General features: G+C 34.1%; 1 protein-coding gene across 2 annotated transcripts; it reads left to right on the forward strand.

Moving 5' to 3' along the window:
- The first annotated feature begins 1,042 nt into the window (after positions 1–1,042).
- On the forward strand, positions 1,043–12,265 carry LOC143080001 (uncharacterized). Of its 2 annotated transcripts, none has more exons than XM_076255644.1 (3): positions 1,043–1,164; positions 7,452–7,642; positions 8,534–12,265. In XM_076255644.1, the coding sequence occupies exons 2-3, from the start codon at positions 7,523–7,525 to the stop codon at positions 12,149–12,151; spliced, it is 3,738 nt and encodes a 1,245-aa protein (XP_076111759.1). In that variant the 5' UTR covers positions 1,043–1,164; positions 7,452–7,522; the 3' UTR covers positions 12,152–12,265. The 2 variants fall into 2 exon arrangements, with proteins under 2 accessions (XP_076111759.1, XP_076111758.1); XM_076255643.1 differs by lacking the exon at positions 1,043–1,164 and adding an exon at positions 3,863–3,942.
- The last annotated feature ends 7,505 nt before the right edge of the window (positions 12,266–19,770 follow it).

The raw sequence follows: 19,770 nt of genomic DNA on the forward strand, positions 1-19,770 counted from the left end.
TAAGAAAAGAGTCATTACTTTATACCGAGAAATCTGCCTTTCTTCGTACAAATGCTAACATTCGTCTGAAATTTCCCACAATGCAACTCGTTGATATAAGACAATATCGCTCGTTGATATAAGAAAAGCTTTTATCGAATCGCTTCTTCCATAGACTGGTTATAACGAATTATAAAATTCATGATAACAATTTAAATTCGTGATTTCGAATTCAAATTATATTTTTGGGAGATCCTAAATGGGCTTCCGTAAGCTTCAATGTAAATGAATGAATGATTTTATTATCATAAACTAGTACATAGCTACACCGGTCATATCTACAGAGAAAATCACAGTTCATAGGGGGGAAAATATAATATACATATAATACCTTTATTTACATTTGTTTTCAAAATAAGCTTTCTGCACCATTTCTAATGTTTGTTTGTACATCGACCAATTGTCACTAATCATCCTTACCAAGAAGAATAAACACTGATTAGAAGGAGATAATACATAAGTATGTACTAATATAGCTATAAAAAGGTTAACACATTATATTTATATAGCTGAAAATAGGCAGCTAAATGGTCAATTATATGTACAAATGATGTATTAATATAAAAATGGAGTATTTTGACAATGAAAATAGCAATCTCGGTTGTAAATATATGTATACGTTAGTGATTCTTCTTTCTTTTCTTATAAATAATTAATACATATCATATCAGCTGAATTTATATAAAGCCATTCAATTAATGTCGAAATCTAAAAAAAAATGTGCAGTGTGTCTACTCAAATTATAAATAGTTTACTGTATTTATTACCTGTAATAAGTTTGACAGAATTATAATTTGTCAATTGCTTAATATTCATGCCTTTTAAATTCTTTAGAGTTATTCTGCTAATTTGTATAGACTAATCAATAACCATGATAACATGGGGAAAAAAACTAATGTTCTACATCGAATTGATGTCACGTGTTATATACATTTGTTGACCTTAACAACCACTCCATTATAAATAATTATACACATATTTATATATACTTCTACCCTGTTTATTTATTCATGCATAAACGTATCTAGTCATTGTGACCAACAAATAAAGATAACTGTTAATATATATTTCATTATTTTGGAGGTTTACTATTATGTAATGTCTTTACTGCCTAGTACATAAAAGGTAAGGTGTAGATTATTTATGTGTTCTATCATTGTTTGAGTATATACAATAATTCAAAATAAAATCAATATCCAAAATTTAATTAATGTTCACCTTGCGAGTTATACATTACATACATGTACAGGACTTAAGGAGAGGTTATTTAACGTTTGGTGTTTGTTTTAATATTTTTCTTGATATATATCTGGAGTCGGTTTCACAAAAAAACTTACGATTAAGATCTTAGATTAGTGTTTAATGTTTTTAAATGTATGCTGTTATTCCCATTTTATCCATATACATTTGTTTTGATATTCCGTATCTATTTACTCTTGTATCACATGCCTATAGCTTGCTGCTTAGTTTCCCATATATGATCTGGCATATCCCATCTCGGTATTGCATGTTTATTTACTCTAATGTGGTTGCGTCTATTTTCAATAAAGCAAGCTAGGCAAAATACTAGACGTTTTAACACGATCTGCGCGTTACACACAGGAAGAGAATACCATTTATCGTCTGTATATTCTCTTAGTTTTCTTGAATACATTCCAAACTGTAGTTTCAAAACGATATGATAACATTAAGGGACAACACCCCCCCCCCCCCTCCCCACCACTGATTTACCTGTATGGATATATGTAAAATCGATTTGAAATTAACAAAACGTGCAGCAATGTCAGTGGCGTAGCCAGGGTTGAAATGATGTGGATGCCTTCGCCGAGCGGAGCGAGGCGAATTTTTTCTTGGATTATTTTATGCAGAAAATTATATTTTTTCAGACATTGTTCCTGTAGGCACATTTGTTCCCATAGAATCCGACACTGGTTATATAGATTTTTGTTTAATTTCAAAATACCCCCCAATTCATATAATTATATTTCAAACATAATTCTAATGTTTTCTCGAAATTCTCGAAACTGAATGAAATTCATAATTTATTTATTTGATGAAAAAGTTTCCCACCAATCTTAATATTTGACATCTCATAAATGGCCCTATCACAGCGGCACTTCTGTATAAAGGAACTGAAGTGATCCCCTTTTCTAGCATTTCTCAAAAAACGGCCCTATCACAGCGGCACTTCGGAATATAGGAACTGAAGTGACCCCATTAACGCGTCGCAGGGGACATCATCGAAATACCGGGTGTCCGTCCATCCGGTCTTGTTTGCACTCTCATGTGTACAATTCTTGCCAGATTTTTATATCATCAGCAATGACAATTTCGAAAATAAGCTTTGACCTTTTGAAATAAAAATTAAAATGGAAATCCCATTGCATTTTCTCTAAAGCTTTTATTTCTCAATTAAAAATAAAAGGAAAAGGAAAAACATTAATTTTTATTAGTTATTGCTCTTGTTCATTGGTTACATAAAATATGTGCAATGCAGGGGACATAGGAACTTTGTTCTTTTATTGAAAATAAAATTAATATGTGGACCTAGATAGGAACTGGAATTTTCTGATAAGCCTAGAAATGATCACACTCTATTACAGATTAGTTTTTTTTCCACAGGATATGGTGGTTTAGTTGTCAGTTATGTTGTTAGTCAGTTGTAGAAGCCATCGCTCCGCTAGGCTCAATTTCAGATGAAACATGTCCGAGGAAATGTGCATCATTTACTGCATTTGCCGTAGCCGACGACGTAGTCTTTTTACGAAAAAAAAATCGAGAACACTTTTCTGCTATATCTTGTTTTATTACATGAACTAAATTATCCTTAATAAAAGACCACACATACTTCATCGGAAATAACTGGATGCTATCCTCATATCCTAACCTTTGTTACATACGGATACCTCCGAGTTTAACTGCTGCGAACATATCTTTATTTATATTTTTTTTCCTGTCAAAATGATGTGGATGCTTGAGCATCTGAGCATACATGCAAGCTACGCCACTGAATGTTAAGCCCCCACCCCAAACTATTTGATTTAAGTTGTTTATCCTACATCGATCTTTTGAAGTCGTCCCTAACGATCCCAATAACTCTTGCAGTGATGCTTGAGTCCAAAATATTTGAAAATCAAAACCTTATTAAAAAGGCGATCCAAAAAAGGTACAAAAAGTTTAGCCAAAGTCGGATAAGGAATCAGAGCTTTGCATGAGGGAGATGCATTACTAATGTAAAATAATTTCTAACATTTTGTAACAGCAAAATTTAATAATAAAAAATCCGTATTTTCATGCCAGTACCGAAGTACTGGGTATTGGGCTGGTGATACCATCGGAACTAACAGTCCACCCGCAGAGGCATCGACCCCATGGTAGTTATAACATTAATGGTGCCATTTTTTCTGCACCATATGCATTTTTAAGCTTCCTTTCTACCCACTTTGATACAGACGAGAAAATTTCACTAAAAATATTTTTACTTGGTGGAAAAAGGGGGGATTTTTTTTTTTTGTAATTTTTATGCATGAGTTTGACAAAGAAAATAATATTTTTGAAGGCCTGACTCGGAGGCAGGGAATGTCCACTCTTTCCGTTTAATGGTTTTTGATTATGATCATCGTTTTCTTTTATATTACAAAAATTATTTAACTAAAAGTATTAGATATGAACTTATCGTACTAATCTCTGTATAACTCAAATGAATTACATTCCATCCTGTTTTTGATAAAAGAAATATCTTGTTAAATGATAAAAGTATTTTTATTGGCAATCTCCCTCATACTTACTATTCAGCCAAACGTAACTGACATAGACATATGACCAGCGGTGGTTATACGAATACATTCTACATTTTTCATTTATTAGTGTTGAAAAACTGGATAGATACACATCCTTTACAAGGTAGCTTAGATTTTCAAATTATTCGTTTTTCCTACCAATATAAATACTAACGACTTTCAAAAGCTTTTTATAGATTATCAGATTTCAAATATCAAGTATATAATATAATAATTAATTTTTGACTTTATGATTAACACCGGTGTATAAGATCAGAACATGTACATTCTATGTTTTTATATTGTTCTGAATTTTTTAAAAGGTGTTATGTAATTATTTTCTTTTAAATGAAATAGTATTGAACGTGTTGAAAGGTTTATATCCAATTTTCTATAACCCATAAGAAATAGAAAACAGTATAAATGAATTTGTATAAAGAATATAAAAAGGTATATGTTTGGTCGACAAAATTAAATACCAATGACAAAAGAAAACTCTTAAGAAATCGCTGGCATGTGAATTAACTGATTATCATGTCTAGGATTTTTTATTTGCATTTTTATTTAGCAACTTTAACTACTGACATTGAAGGTAGAATGTCTATATGATTTTCTAAAAATTCAACCACTTTTTGTTTTGCGGTTCGGGAACTACTTTGGCCGTGAGGGTTGTATATATTTAAACAACCACGCCTATAGTTGGAATGGTAATACTATGACCTGGGAGATATAGCTTCGTTCTCTGCTAGTGAAAAAATAATTGCACCAAATTTGTCGGTCGAAAGGCAAAATATCAACAGCCCTCCACGTTCAAATGACAGACCAAAGGAGTAGGTCCGGTAAGGACCGATTTTGGCCTCAAATTTCAGGTTCATCTGACGAAAGATTTTGACCACTTTTTAAACACTTAAGTGTGTATTTCATTTGAATCAATTAGTTTATGTGAAAGATTTTAACTGATTTAGTTATTAAAAACGATCCGATTCAAGCTCAAATATGAAAAAATTACCTAATATGCCGAAAAATGTCACTTTTCATGCAGATGGTTTTTGTCAAAAATAAAAGTGGCCGCTTTCGTGTTCATCCCCAACCGTTATATACAGTTCGCCAAAAGTTAAGCACCACTGATATATAACTGGCAATACTTTTTTAAGGTGGTACCCAACACTTTCACTAAAATTAATTTGGCTCGTTTAATTTTCATAAAATTTTGTCAAAGTATATACTTTGATACTTTAACAAAAATATAAAAATTTTAAAACATTTTGAACCAACCGTTTTGCCAGAAAAATTACACTGGTTATATAGCATTTTGACAAACACAAATTTTGGTCATTGAGAAGCTTAATATTCCTTTTACAACACAACGTAATTAAAACGTTTAGCTGACTTTATAGAGTTATTTCCCTGTAGTGTTAGGTACCACCTTAACTATTGCGAAAAAAATATTTATGTTTGGTGTTATGAATTGCCTTTAACATACACTAATAAAATTCATTAGACCAAAAAGATTGAACTCCGATAAAGCAGTCAAGCAACTTTTTATTAAACGGCATCTGCGCGTTTACAAAAAACTGTTTCTTCAGGTAGTCGTGTTAGTGTGCGGCCATTGGTCTGTCGACTTCATAGAGGCAACCGAAGAGCAAGTCGTATTGTCAAAAGACATGCCCTAACAGGCATGCACTTTATAGGCAGATTTCAATAGGAGAATGACTATCTGTGCTCGAACATGAGAAGCTGACAAATCACTCATTGGTCAGATGAGAGTCGGTTTATGTTTCAACCAGTAGACGCCATAATACGAATTTCGCGATGCAATAATACAACCTATGACCAAAACAACATTTGTCCAATGATTTCATTCGGTCCTGTTGGTGTTACAGTACGGGGTTGCTTCTTATACCGTTGTAAGCCGGGTATTCATATCCTGCGTATTCTACTGTCCAATAAATAACTAAAAGTTTACATTTTAACAATTTTGTAAAACTGCTATATTTTGGGGCCAAAAAGGGGTCTTACTGAACCTACTCCTTTCTCGCCTTTCATACCGGTCTACCAATGTTGCAGTCTATCTGTTAGGAACATTTATTTGTGGATACGAGATATTTGCCACTGCACACTTACCATACAACATAATTCACGAACATTTTTACCTTTACTCGTAAAAAGTCATATAGGTATTAAGTTATCAACCTTTCATTAAGTAAAACTGAGAAAGGAAATGGGGAATGTGTCAAAGCGACAACAACCCGACCCTAGAGCAGACAACAGCCGATAGCCACCAATGGGTCTTCAATGTAGCGACATGTTTTACTCCTTAAATGCTGCTGATTTGATTTTTGAATCCACTTTTATTTTCATGAAGATATGTTTTAGTGCGTTGTTTGATATAAAATGTCATGTACAAATACTTCATTTATGCTCATTGTTGTGTGTTGGTTTTTCTTTCGATATTTTACGATTCCGGGATGTTGAGTTTAATATTGGAATAAACAAAGTCGCATGTCATTGTGTAACATAGTTTAATATATACCTCTGTTGCACTTTATGATATATTAACTCTCCGGTATCAGACAAAACCAAATTACCAGATGAACATTAATCTTGTCTTGATGATACACAAAACCAACTGTCCTTGATTAATATTAATTAAGAAGCCAGGAAAATAAGGATGATGTATACTGTAGTATCCAGAACATTGATAACTTTCAATTAACTTATTATTAAAAACATTAGTACCTCACCACGTGCCTGTATTACAGAACCTCTAGTACAAACATTACCGTTTATTGACAACACTAAACGATCACCGATCTATCTTGGACGCGCACCGATGTGCATAATTATATAGACATTTTCCTTAACGTATTATTTTCATGAAGTTCTAATAAAACTTATCATTTATAAAAGTGTGTGTTTCTAAACCATAACGTTACAATTATACTCTATGTCAGTGTAGCTTTATACAAATAAATGACAAAATTCAATTGTACGTATGCTTGTATTGATGCAAGACGCCTCCGGGTGCGGGAATTTCTCGTTGCATTGAAGACCTGTTGGTGACCTTCTGCTCTTGTCTGCTATATGGTCGGGTTGTTATCTCTTTGGCACATTCCCCATTTCCATTCTCAATTTTATAAAAAAAAAAAAAAAAAAAAAAAAAAAAAAAGGAGGTAGGGTTCAGCACTGCTGCCTTATATACTGTAAGATAATTATAATAAATCGGGGGTGCGAACATGATATAACCATAAATAATTACTTCCTGCATTGATTTTCAGTGTCAGTGGCAAATATTTCATACATTTTCAGAACAAGAATAATCTTGTAAGAGACTGGGAATTTAAACTTCCATTGGAAAAATTAGGATTTTATGGATAGGGATGGAAAACGCTAAAATAGGTCAAACCCAGTAACTGAGTACAATTCACAATCCAAAAGACCTTAATGTCCGCCCTTCGGAGTATCGGGATGACGGGTCGAGTTTTGAACTAGCAGTTTCGGCTGTTGTGTTGTTAATTATCAAAGAACAGCAAACCTTTATGACACGATCTTGAATGACTTTTATTTGCATAAACATATTGACAAGATATATTGCTGACATACATGTATCTTATTATCTTAATTTTTTTTCAGGCGCCTTACTATGCAGTATTCGGGAACATGACATCAATATCATATACTGTTTAGGAACATACATTACCATTATGGACGAATTAGAGGACACATCTGTTGCATTCAAACCGAGGCGCCAAGTAACATCAAATATATCGGCTGGTTCAGCGTCGGAAGATGGAGACTATAAAGCCCTCAATGAAAAGCGAAAGGTAAAACAATAATACACGTAAAGCCCTTTTATTTTGAATAATAATATAAATGGCATAAACATGCTTTGATGATAAAAAAAAAATCTTGATACTCATTTTAAAACAAGTACAATACAATAACAGAGCAATGAGAGAGACTGATGACACATGCAAAGTTTGCTGCTCTTAAAGTAAAACTGATCAATTATAATGCATTTTAAATCATTTGTTTATGTTATTAACTGTATTGCCAGTTATAAGCAAAACAAATATATGGAAAAATGAAACTTTATTTTGTTGGTGCGTGGAACAGCTTTTCTCAATTAACCTCATCTGGGAACAAATTTGGAAAACAAGAATTACTTGAGGAATATGTCACAGGGGCACGAAAAAATTAGTTAATTCCACCTATGGATTTGAGTAGGCATTCGTATTTTCCCTCAAAAAAATGTTAATCATCCATGCAGAGTTATCGTTCCTTGAGATTGCAAACGTTCTTGAGATATTCTTCCGCATGCGTGTGCATATATATTAATGATTTTTTACTTATATGTATATACATAAAACAAAACATTTCAATATTATCAATTTATCTTTTTTTTAAGTATTTGATGAGTATGCATTGAAGAAATGAATTTATAACAATCGATTATGTATGTTAGTTTGCGCTTGATGATGTCTACGTATTCATCATGTTTATAGATCGGTTAAAACCCCAAAACGAATGTTACGTAATGGAAATCTAGGCGAAAGCAATACACCGGAATGCCCTCACAGTCATCCGCTGTGAAAAAAAAAAAAAAAAAAAAAAAAGAATCTACACCTTATTATTGTTGCAAGTTGAAAAATGCTAGGTTTTTTTAAAAATGGAGTCTGGTTTTTATCATTAGTTTCGTTTTTATTTATTTCCAGCTTCTGGCAAGAAATAGACAAAGCTTTGATATTACGATTATTGAAGACTCTGAAACTACAACAGAAAATGCTCCTCAAACTCCGAGTTTAACTCGAAAATCATCTATTTTAGACACACAGTATGAAGATTTCAGGAATAAATTGTTTCACTCTGTATCTACCGGAAATGTTGGTGACGTTTCACAGTCCTTGACGTCACTTCCTGCTGCCGTGTCAGTAGCAGACGTCTATCTTCTGGAGCCAGTCACTGACAAAAACATCCTTCATGTCGCTTTGGAAAACAAACAAAGTGCCATGGCAAAACATATTATTGAAAACTGTACCGTAGATCTTCTAAAACAGCGCTACAAAGGTGAAAAGGATTATAAAACCGCCTTGCATTTAATAACTGAGATCAATGAATATGGGCTCGCTAAACTTTTGCTTGAAAAGCTTCGAACTAAAAACGCTAAAATTGATGCAATTAAAGCTGAAACAACCGTTGAGGTTGTAGGTCAACGTCCAAGAAGTCTTTCCTCTTTTCATTTGGCCGCATTCTTAGGTCTTACCGGTCTCGTTAGATTGTACGTTGAGACAGGAATCGATATCAACTTTAGAAATTCCAAACGAGATACAGCTCTTTTGTGGGCATCGCGATGGGGTCACTTGGAAACCGTAAGCTATCTATTGGATCTTAAAGCTGACTGTATGCTAGAGAATGATAAAAATTCTACTGCTCTACACTGGGCAGTACGATATGAACATATTGATGTTGTACGTTTTCTTTTAACCAAAGGTAAAGCGGATGCAAATAAAGAAAGATTGCAAGGTTTGGTTGTGCCAATAGTACTTGCTGCTGCGTTAGGAAATGTTAGGATTGCCGAAGTTTTACTAGAGAATGGTGCAAATCCCAATCACATGATACGTAGCGGAGAAACACCACTCCATGTTGCCGCCAAAGAAGGCAATGCATCAGTTATAGCCGTTTTATTACATCACAAAGCAGACGTGGACCGCCAAGATGACAATGGAAACACTCCTCTTATCAATGCTGCGGCAAACGATCATCTTAGATGTATCGATCTGCTTATGAAAGCAGGTGCTGATGCGACAGTAAAAAACCATATGGGATACGATTCTTGGCATTTTGCATTACAAAGTGAAAATGATGAAGTCTTACAGATAGTGTGTAAACATGCAAAAAACTTCAAAATTCCTCACTTAACAGCCGCAAAATTGGGCAAAGATCACAAAATCAAGGTCTTATATAAATCTGGCTTCAACATTAAAGAGGTGGACGACGACAGTAATTCCCTCGTGCACTATGCTTCTTGTTTCGATCAACATCACGTAATAGCGGGATTTCATTCATATGTTGACATAAACATGGTCAATAAAAAAGGAAATACTGCACTACATATAGCTTGCTTGAAAGGACACGTCCAGTCTATACAAACTCTAATAGATGTAAAAGCTAAGGCAGATATAGAAAACAAAGATGGTCAAATCGCTTTACATGTGGCTGCAACGAGTTCTAATACAACACCGGAAATTGCAAAAATATTAGTTGAATACACCATAAAATCGCATGCATGGGAATGTCTTAACTCTATTGACAAAAACAGAGATAATGCACTACATCTTGCAGCCGAAAATGCTCAGCCAGACGTTCTTTGGGAATTCAGATTTGTACGTTTCAAGGATGTTGATCACAAAGGTCACACACCATTGCACGATGCCGTAAGAAAAGGTCACCCTGAAGTTCTTGAAACCATGTTGGATATTTTTGAATCGATGCAACGTGATGCGGATATCAATACGCCAAATAGTCGAAAGGAAACGGTTTTACATTTTGTAGCTTCAGAGGGATTTCAGCAAAGCGTAAGTCGAATTATTTTCCTTGGAGGTGATTTAGCTGCACAAGATATTGATGGAAATACAGTTCTTCACCGTTTAGTTCTTGAGTCTACGGGGACCCGAGTCAATAGTCATTGCAACCCGACTGAAATGCTTGACACTATTTTTAACAGTGTTGTCCGGTGGTGGTGTATGCGTAATGGTCGCCAAATACCGAATCAAGCAGACGAAAATTATTTGAAATACAAACGTGATGCTCTCTTTCACTTACTATATGATGTAGAGAACAATAAACGCTTGTGTGTCCTTGGATTAGCTTGTTATCAAGCAGCTCATGGAATTCTATCAGACTTGATGCAGATAGAAGGTGTCACTTCGTTCCGAGAAGAAAATTCAACCCTGTATGATGTCACATATTTCACACCAAAGACAAGTCTTTCACTGAAGAAACCTTTATTTCGTAAACAATCACAAGTACACCAATCCCCTGCAACGTTGCCAGGCTCGGTTAGGAAGTTCTCTCGTGGGAATCAAAAGTCCACGTCTTTTTTACAGAATCTCGTTACTCATCCTAATAAACAAAATGGTGCCCGAGTATTAAATATCCCACCACTAAAGAAAATGGAGGAAATGTTCAAAACAATTTGTATGGTTACATATCTTACAATGATGGTTTTGCACATCGTTTATATGAGTGTCTTCAGTTACGCCAGCATTACCGCTCTTGGAATGCTCAGAAATAATACAGATGTACCGCATAAGGATCTAATTCTTGTTTATATTTGGGTACCTCTGGAGCCATTGATTTTTATATTGTACAGTGCAATTTCTGTTATCAGAACGATTAAACGTGGAGATAGACTTAAGTCGTTATCATGGAAAGTGATTATTTCATTTCTTATTTTTTCTATTTTGACAATCATATGGGTCTTTCTCATTGGCTATAGAAATACAAACAACGATTATGTGCTTGCTGTCGTCCTATGTTTTGGATGGTTGTCAACCGTTGCATTCACAGGTGGAATCAAAGGCATTCATTATTTCTGGCGCATGCTAAAAAATATGATAGTAAGGGACATCTTTCGGTTTGTGGTATTCTACGCAATAGTTTTGTTTGCGTTTTCATTTGCATTTCATGCAGTCTTCCAAATATCCCAGACAATTGTAGATACCTATCCGACACCCGGAGATACATTATTCATGGTTTTCAATCTAATGATCGGAATGGCCGAACTGTTTGATGATGATTACAAAACTGGAATGGAATCTGTAGACAGATCTACCTTATACAGCAAGGTCCTCTATATGTTTTACATCGTATTATCAACTATCATTCTTTTGAATCTTCTTATAGCCATGATGAATGATTCATACTCAAGTATTTTAGCTCAAGAGAGAGTAATCTGGCGAATAGATGCCGTTGATATAGGAATCAAACTCGAAAAAACAGTCCCTTGGCTTACCAATCCTTTTAATTGGCTCGAAAAAAAGACTCTCGGTGATGAAAACTCGGACAATATAAGCGAGCGGTGGTACGTCCGAGTCGTGGATGGTGAGATGGAAACAATCGAGAAAAAACACGAAACCTCGATGGCTGAATATATAAAAATTGAACTCGACCAACAAGTTAAAAGCATAGATAAACGTGTAACCGGACTTGAAAAAAATGTAAAAGAAACACATAGAAAATTAGAAGAAACAACATGTAAACTGGATAAGATTATTGACTATTTTTCGCGAAAGAAAGAAAAAAAAAGAAAGAAAAAAGAAGAAAAAAGTTGAAAGTTGATATGTCATGTTACATTAGCCAGATGTTACTTGTTATTTAATTACATATATGGGTTATATTATTATTGAGGATGATATTTTTATAAATTAAAAAAAATAAATATATGAGATTATCCTAAAATCAGTTTATTTATTATCAGCGACATTTAGAAAAAAAATATAGAGATACACGTTATAAGATTCCTGGGTAAGATTACCAATGAAACTGTTACTAGATTTAAAGTACAATTGTCAACAATGTGAACAACAATCGCCGGAGAACCTTTAACAATGAGCAAATACTTTAATACAGATATCTGACGGTGGATAGGCACATAAAATAATGATAGGTTAAAACATGAGTTACTGTTTAACCTGCCAATACATGTATCATACTAATCAGGAAAGGACTCATCAGCAGATCGATACTAAGTACCAAAACAAATGACAAAATGACAAAAAGACACAAAGTAATTACTGAAAATGGGTGTAAATCCACATTTATATGGCTTTTTCTCGTTTGAATTGTTTTACATTTGTCATTTAGGGCCAGTTCAGATGACTATGGTGTATCATAATGGACTTTGCTCATTGTTGACGGCTGTACGGTGACCAACATTTAATTTTTGTGTCATTTGGTCTTGTGGAGATTTGTCTCTTTGGCAACCAAAACCACTTCTTCTTATTTAAACAGTCGAACGGATTAAGTGTATTTTTTTTATACACAGCACTTGTCAAAATGTAAGACATAGTATTGGCAGGAAGTTAAGCAAAGGGCTGTTTATAGCTTTTAAGTTCTGTATTACAGTGACTTGACTGTTAGTGTTGCTCTCCACCAATTGCAGCTCATTCAAAATTTTGACCAAATTGCAATTTGTTTTATAAAATCAAATTGTTCACCTGTCAGAAATTTGAACAAACTGCTGTAGAAAACCACAGTCAAGTCATGAAAGTGTAAGGTGATAAAATAAAACATACTTACAATCCTATAAGACTTTAACTCTATTTTAATGATGTTGTGACAAAATTAGTTTATCAGTTTGTGTAGTTATATTATATTCATTTCCATGCTGAAGGGGAACTGTTTATTTTGAATTGCTATTAAATTGTCCAAACTAAGCTTTCATATACATGTAGTTTTTCTTTCTAAAGCTACACTTTAAAGTCGACATGTGGGATAATCTTTCCAAATTCAGGTAAATAACGTAAAAATATTTATATTTATAAATACTAATATATGAATTTCCGATGTGTTCTAATAACTTTCCATAAAATGATCTTGTTTTTTTTTTTCTACCCATTCCGTTCACCAGACCGTGGCTGTTCCCTACTCACCATGGGTTCGTGAGAGTGGGATTTTGAGAAACACAATTCTTGAAAGCATTTGCTATTATTTAACACTATTACAAACAGCTATGTTAAGGTGTAAAAGGTATATCCAATTTATTTTCTCAAAGATTTCCCAACTTTTTAACCCAATCCCCGTTTCGGTTATTAAGATCTTTTAAGATATTTTCGCCGCGAAAAAGCCCAGATATTCTGTTTTCTGTCAATCATTTCACAGATGCGGATCCAGGATTTTGAAAAGGGGAGGGTCAAGCTAAACACGATAGGAGTGAAATAAGTATAATTATGCAATAATGTAGGGTTTTAATATTTGTAATGCTAATACATTGAATATATCTTTTTATAAATAATGGAGAACTTTGGTGACGTATTTACGTAGAGTATTTGAAAGATCTCTTTAACTTTATAAGACTGAAATTGATTCGGAATTTGATTTAAGGAGGTGTGACATTTGAATTCATCCCACCTTGTCTCGGATTGTTTGGTGATTACATTTACGCTATTTTTTTTACAAAATCCAACCTTTCATTTGCGCCTAAAAATAATAAACAGCTGTGCCATGAGCGCATTATACGCTCTTCTTCTGTGTGTGAAGTTTTATGTACACACAATCATAATCATAAAAAGTTTCTGAGATAAGGCGTGACATGTGAAAACCCCCCTTTTTTACAAAAAACTCAATAACTCAAAAATAAAATTTTGAATCATCACCAAAAAATATCCAGATCTTTAGATTAATATTACTAAGAAGTTTGTAAAGTTTTAAGCAATACTCATCAATGGTTTTTGAGATACGGTGCGACATGTAAACACCCCTTTTTTCTTTTACAAAAATCTCGATAACTCAAAAATAAAATTTTGAGTAATCACCAAAAAGTATACAGATCTTAAGATTAATTTAACTGTGTGTAAAGTTTTAAGCAATAATCATTAATCATTTTTGAGATTCAGCGCGACATGTAAACAAACACCACTCTGTTTTAGTTATATAGTCCCATAACTCAAAAAGTTTAAATCTCATTTTCACCAAAAAATATACAGATCGTTTGATCATCATAAGAAACAACTATCTTAAGTTTCATGACATGTGGGTATGTGGTTCTCAAGTTATGGTGTGACATGTGGACTCCAGAGACACTGGAAATTTGTTTAATTGTATACCATAATACGTCCTATTCTTTTTTTAGTACCCCCCTTTTTTTCAAGGGTGATTAAGTGAGTTCATTCATTTCGAATATAAAACTAAAACTAAGTCACTTCAGTTTAAAATTATAAATAGCGTTTACATGTTAAATTTTGTTTGGTGGTCCAGTTGTCAAGATGGGCATTGTCAAATTTAAGAAAAACATGCCATTTTCTCATTGAATTGCATCATATTTTTCATGTCTGGTCGTGTATAGCTTGCTGTTCGGTGTGAGCCAAGGCTTCATGTTGAAGGCCATACTTTAACCTATAATGGTTTACTTTTTACAAATTGTGTCTTGGTTGGAGAGTTGTCTTATGCCATATCTTCTTAATTCTATTTTCTCATTGTTGAATGTCGTACGGTTGACCCTAATTGCTTACATCCCATGTACTTTAGTGGATAGTCACATTAGCAATCATACTGACTCTCCTTATTTTTATATAATGGAAATACGTCTGTATTTGTTTTAAGACCACTTATAGGTTATTTAATTAGTACATCGTGCTTGCTTTTTAGGTTAATTTGTTAATTTGTAACAGAACTGAATTGAAACATTGTTATGAAAAGTCGTTTTCTTCAGAACTAATCAATGTCTGAGACTACTATTGTTATAGTAGTCTCAGTCAATGTATAACGCTTTCATCATGTTTATGACTTATTTCGGATGAATTTGTTTTATCATGCATTAAAATGTTTTAAAGGTATTATTAAAAGTTGCATATGAATGTATTGCTATAGGGAGCTATACCATTTGATTTTTATGAGGGGGTACTTGGATGAAATGTTGTCCTGCATTTTTATTCAGTTGTAATCTCTGTCCTGTATTTCTTTATTAGTTTATCCCGACTTTTTCTACATAAATTGTCATTCTGCATTATTTTTTTTGCAAAATTGCTAATCCTGCATATTTATTTTTTAATTTCATCCCAGCAAATGAAATGCCAATTGGCACAAAAGTGAAGCACCGGTGATACATGTAATGGCAGTTGTCAATCATTTAAAAGATATATAAATATGTGCTACTTTGGTTTGGAAGGCCGGTGCCTTAGGCAGGCCAGTTTTAATCCTTAAAAAATACTATAACAAGAGGCTGTCACAACGACAGCAAACCGGATTTATTAACATTTATTTGTGTCCTGGCAATATCACAAGAACCATAACTGATGAATGCTGAAAGTGAAAATCGTCAATATCAAATTTGACCTCCATTTTGTAGTCAGTATCAACATATTAAAATTTGAAAAGCTTAGATTGAATGGTTCATTAGTAAATGCAACAACGTGAATGGAAACACCATTTTACGATCTTTTAAGAACCATAACTCCTGAACGGTAAAAGTCAAAATCGTCATTATTGAACTTGACCTCTATTTTGTCATCAGTAACAACATATAAAAATTTCAAAAGCTTTGGTTGAATGGTTTATGAGAAAATGCACGGACACGACTGGAAACACCATTTTTCAATCTTTCAAGAACCATAACTCCTGAACGGTAAAAGTCAAAATCGTCATTATTGAACTTGACCTCCATTTTGTCATCAGTAACAATATATTAAAATTTGGGAAGCTTTGGTAGATGAGTTCATGCGTAAATGCACGGACACGACTGGAAACTCCATTTTTCAATCTTTCAAGAACCATAACTCCTGAACCGTAAAAGTCAAAATCATCATATTGAACTTGACCTCCATTTTGTCATCAGTAACAACATATTAAAATTTGGGAAGCTTTGGTAGAACAGTTCATGCGTAAATGCACGGACACGACTGGAAACTCCATTTTTCAATCTTTCAAGAACCATAACTCCTGAACGGTAAAAGTCAAAATCGCCATTATTGAACTTGACCTTCATTTAGTTGTCGGTAACAACATATTAAAATCTTAAAAGCTTTGGTTGAACGGTTCATGAGTTAATGCACGGACAACATTTGATTGCCGTCCGCCCGGCCGCCCGCCGTACATCCCCAAATCAATAACCGACATTTTTATCACAAAAATCCGGTTAAAAATTCATATCTGTATTTCTTACAATCTTATCCATAGTGAATGCTTCGTAAAACCTCGTATAATTTATTTTCAGTAAATACCAAAATTATTATTTTAGCATTGCATATGATTAAAAGGCTTGGGAATACGTCATGATACAGTAATCAAAAAAATTACAAGAGTGCACACGCTGAAATGTCTCGCCTCCTTTACTAATCATTGATATTATGTTGATAGTCCTAAATATAAAACTTTATTACAACGGTCACATAAAATTAACATTAACTAAGACAACGAGTGCACACACTGAAATGTCTCGCCTCCTTTACTAATCATTGATATCATGTTGATAGTCCTAAATATAAAGCTTTATTGCAACTTTCACATAAACTTATCATTAACCAAGAAAACTAAAAATTGACCAATGAACCATGAGAAATGAGGTCAGTCAGATGAACCATGCCAGGCAGACATGTACAGCTAACAATTCTTCCATACATCAAATATAGTTGACCTATTGCATATATATTGTAGTATTAGAAAAAAAGACCAAAGCTCAAAAACTTAACTTTGACCAGTGAACCATGAAAATGAGGTCAAGGTCAGAAGAAACCTGCCAGCTAGACATGTACACCTTTCAATCATTCCATAAACCAAATATACCGTAGAAGACCTATTTGATACAGTATAAGAAAAACAGACGAAAACACAAAAACATAACTATAACCACTTAACCATGATCAAAGCGCTGTAAGCGCTGAAGGCAGTTAACCAAAAACCAAGGCAATCGTAATTATGAAAACTGTGGCAATGTTGCCTCAACATTAAACATTCATATATAGTCCATTCATGTTTATGTAATGATTTATTTATTAAGGCAAATAATTTTTATGTTATCAAGGTTTCAAAAGCAATGCATATATCAATGTATATTTTTTTATGGTGAGTCTGCAGTGGTACAAGTTCCCAATGATTGCAGTTGTTCTACTTGGTAGTTAACCTTGGTTTTATTTGACTGCTAGAAGTTCAAGTTGACTTAGTATGAACATGTAATTGTATGAACGGACTGGTTTCCCTGGAAAGAAAACTGAGTTTTTGTTCTATAGTACAAAAGTTATGAGACACGAATCAGACAAATGTTCACTACTACAGGGATCAAAGGTGAGGTCTGACTGACCTGCCCATAGTAAACGTAAATGATTTGTTATTTTGTCCTATACATATGAATATATATAATTTAGGGGTGGAGATCTCAACGGTTTTCAAGTTCTCAAACAGGTAGGGGTAGGCACAGGATTTAGGGGGGCAGCCCCCCCCCCCCCCTTTTTGGGAAAAAAATGGTTGCTTATGTAGGGAATCATTGAAGCGTGACTGGAGCGGGCCCCCTCTTAGGTCAGTCAGTGGGCCCCACTTACGAAAATTTCTGGATCCGCCACTGGGGATAGGGTGACCCTAGGGACTTCCCCTACATTTCATTTTATTTGTTATATTGTCCCATGCATGAATATATATGGTTTAGGGGTGGGGATCTCATTGGTTTCCAAGTTCTCAAACAGGAGGGGTAGGGTGACCCCGGGGACTCCATCTATATTTCATTTAATTAGTTATAGTTTGGCCCATACATGAATATATATTGTTTTGGTGTGGGGATCTCAACCGTTTCCAAGTTCTCAAACAGGAGGGTTGGGGTGACCACAGGGACTTCCCCTATATTTTATTTGATTTGTTATATTGTCCCATACATGAGTATATATGGTGTTTGAATATATATTGTTTTGGTGTGGGGATCTCAACCGTTTCCAAGTTCTCAAACAGGAGGGTTGGGGTGACCACAGGGACTTCCCCTATATTTGATTTGATTTGTTATATTGTCCCATACATGAGTATATATGGTGTAGGGATAAGGATTTTGACCATTTCCAAGTTCTCAAACAGGAGGGTGTACAGTGACCTCAGGGACTCCCCTATCTTTCATTTGAATTGTTATATTGTCCTGTACATGAATATATGGTTAAGGGGTGGCGATCTCAACGGGTTTCAAATTCTCAAACAGGAGGGGGTGGGGTGACCCAAGGGACTCCCCTATATTTCATCTGATTTGTTATATTGTCCCATACATGAATATATATGGTTTAGGGGTGGGGATCTGGACCATTTTTAAATTCGAAAACAGGAAGGGTGGGGTGACCCCCCAGCGACTCTTTCTATATTTCATTTGATTTTTCATATTGTCACAAACATGAATATATATGGTTATACCCCCCTTAAATTTGCAAAGCATGTGTTGTTCTCAGCTTAATAAAGAATATTCTGATAATTTTACCTCAAATTTTTTTTAGCCTCGCTCTGCTCGGCGAAAATTTAAGTTTGCGCCCTTCCTAACCTAAAATCCTGGATCTGCCCGCCCCTCATATGGTTTAGGGGTGGGGAGCTCGACCGTTTCCAAGTTATCAAACAGGAGGGGGTAGAGTGGCCCAAAGAATGCCACCTATATATCATATGATTTACTTACATTTAGGTATATATAATATAGTTGCATTATTTGTGAAAATAAAGAAAGACACTTTCAGCTACTTTAATTGACCCTTCAAAATTGAGAAAAACAAATAACCCTTCGAAATTGCAGTAATATGTTTACACTTTAAAAGCATCTCACATGCATTATCATCATTTATCACTGATAAAGAAAATTAAGACTGTGACTATGAATATGTATATTGTTAGATATACTGTTCCCAGCTGTCACGTTGTATTGGATTTTTAAATTAAAATTTGTCAAAAAGTTATTTTGAGTTTCTGTATAAAATATTAATCTGTTTTTTTTTTTCTTTTACATATATCTTCTAGTGTTTATATTCATTTACCATGCATAGATTTATTTTTTCACCTGCTTTGATTTATTTAGTAATTAATCGCCAAACCCGGAATTATCCTTATCCGCTTCCGGAATCGTATCCGATATTGTAAAATTTTGTCTTCACGGCCGCCATTGTTATGTGTTTACAATGTTGTTTTTGTCAATCAGATACGATTTTACTCGAATTTCTACAATATTTGTCGGCGATTTTCTGTATAAAGCTAGCAGTTGAACAAAATGAATATCGCTGTCATAAAT

This window comes from Mytilus galloprovincialis, chromosome 6 (genome assembly GCF_965363235.1).
Source record: "Mytilus galloprovincialis chromosome 6, xbMytGall1.hap1.1, whole genome shotgun sequence".
Lineage (NCBI taxonomy): Eukaryota > Metazoa > Mollusca > Bivalvia > Mytilida > Mytilidae > Mytilus > Mytilus galloprovincialis.

Bases quoted from the DNA above. Each gene is read 5' to 3' on its own strand.
- LOC143080001 (XM_076255644.1), top strand. From the start codon at position 7,523: ATGGACGAATTAGAGGACACATCTGTTGCATTCAAACCGAGGCGCCAA. The intron at 7,643-8,533 runs GTAAAACAATAA...ATTTATTTCCAG, and splicing joins CCCTCAATGAAAAGCGAAAG to CTTCTGGCAAGAAATAGACA.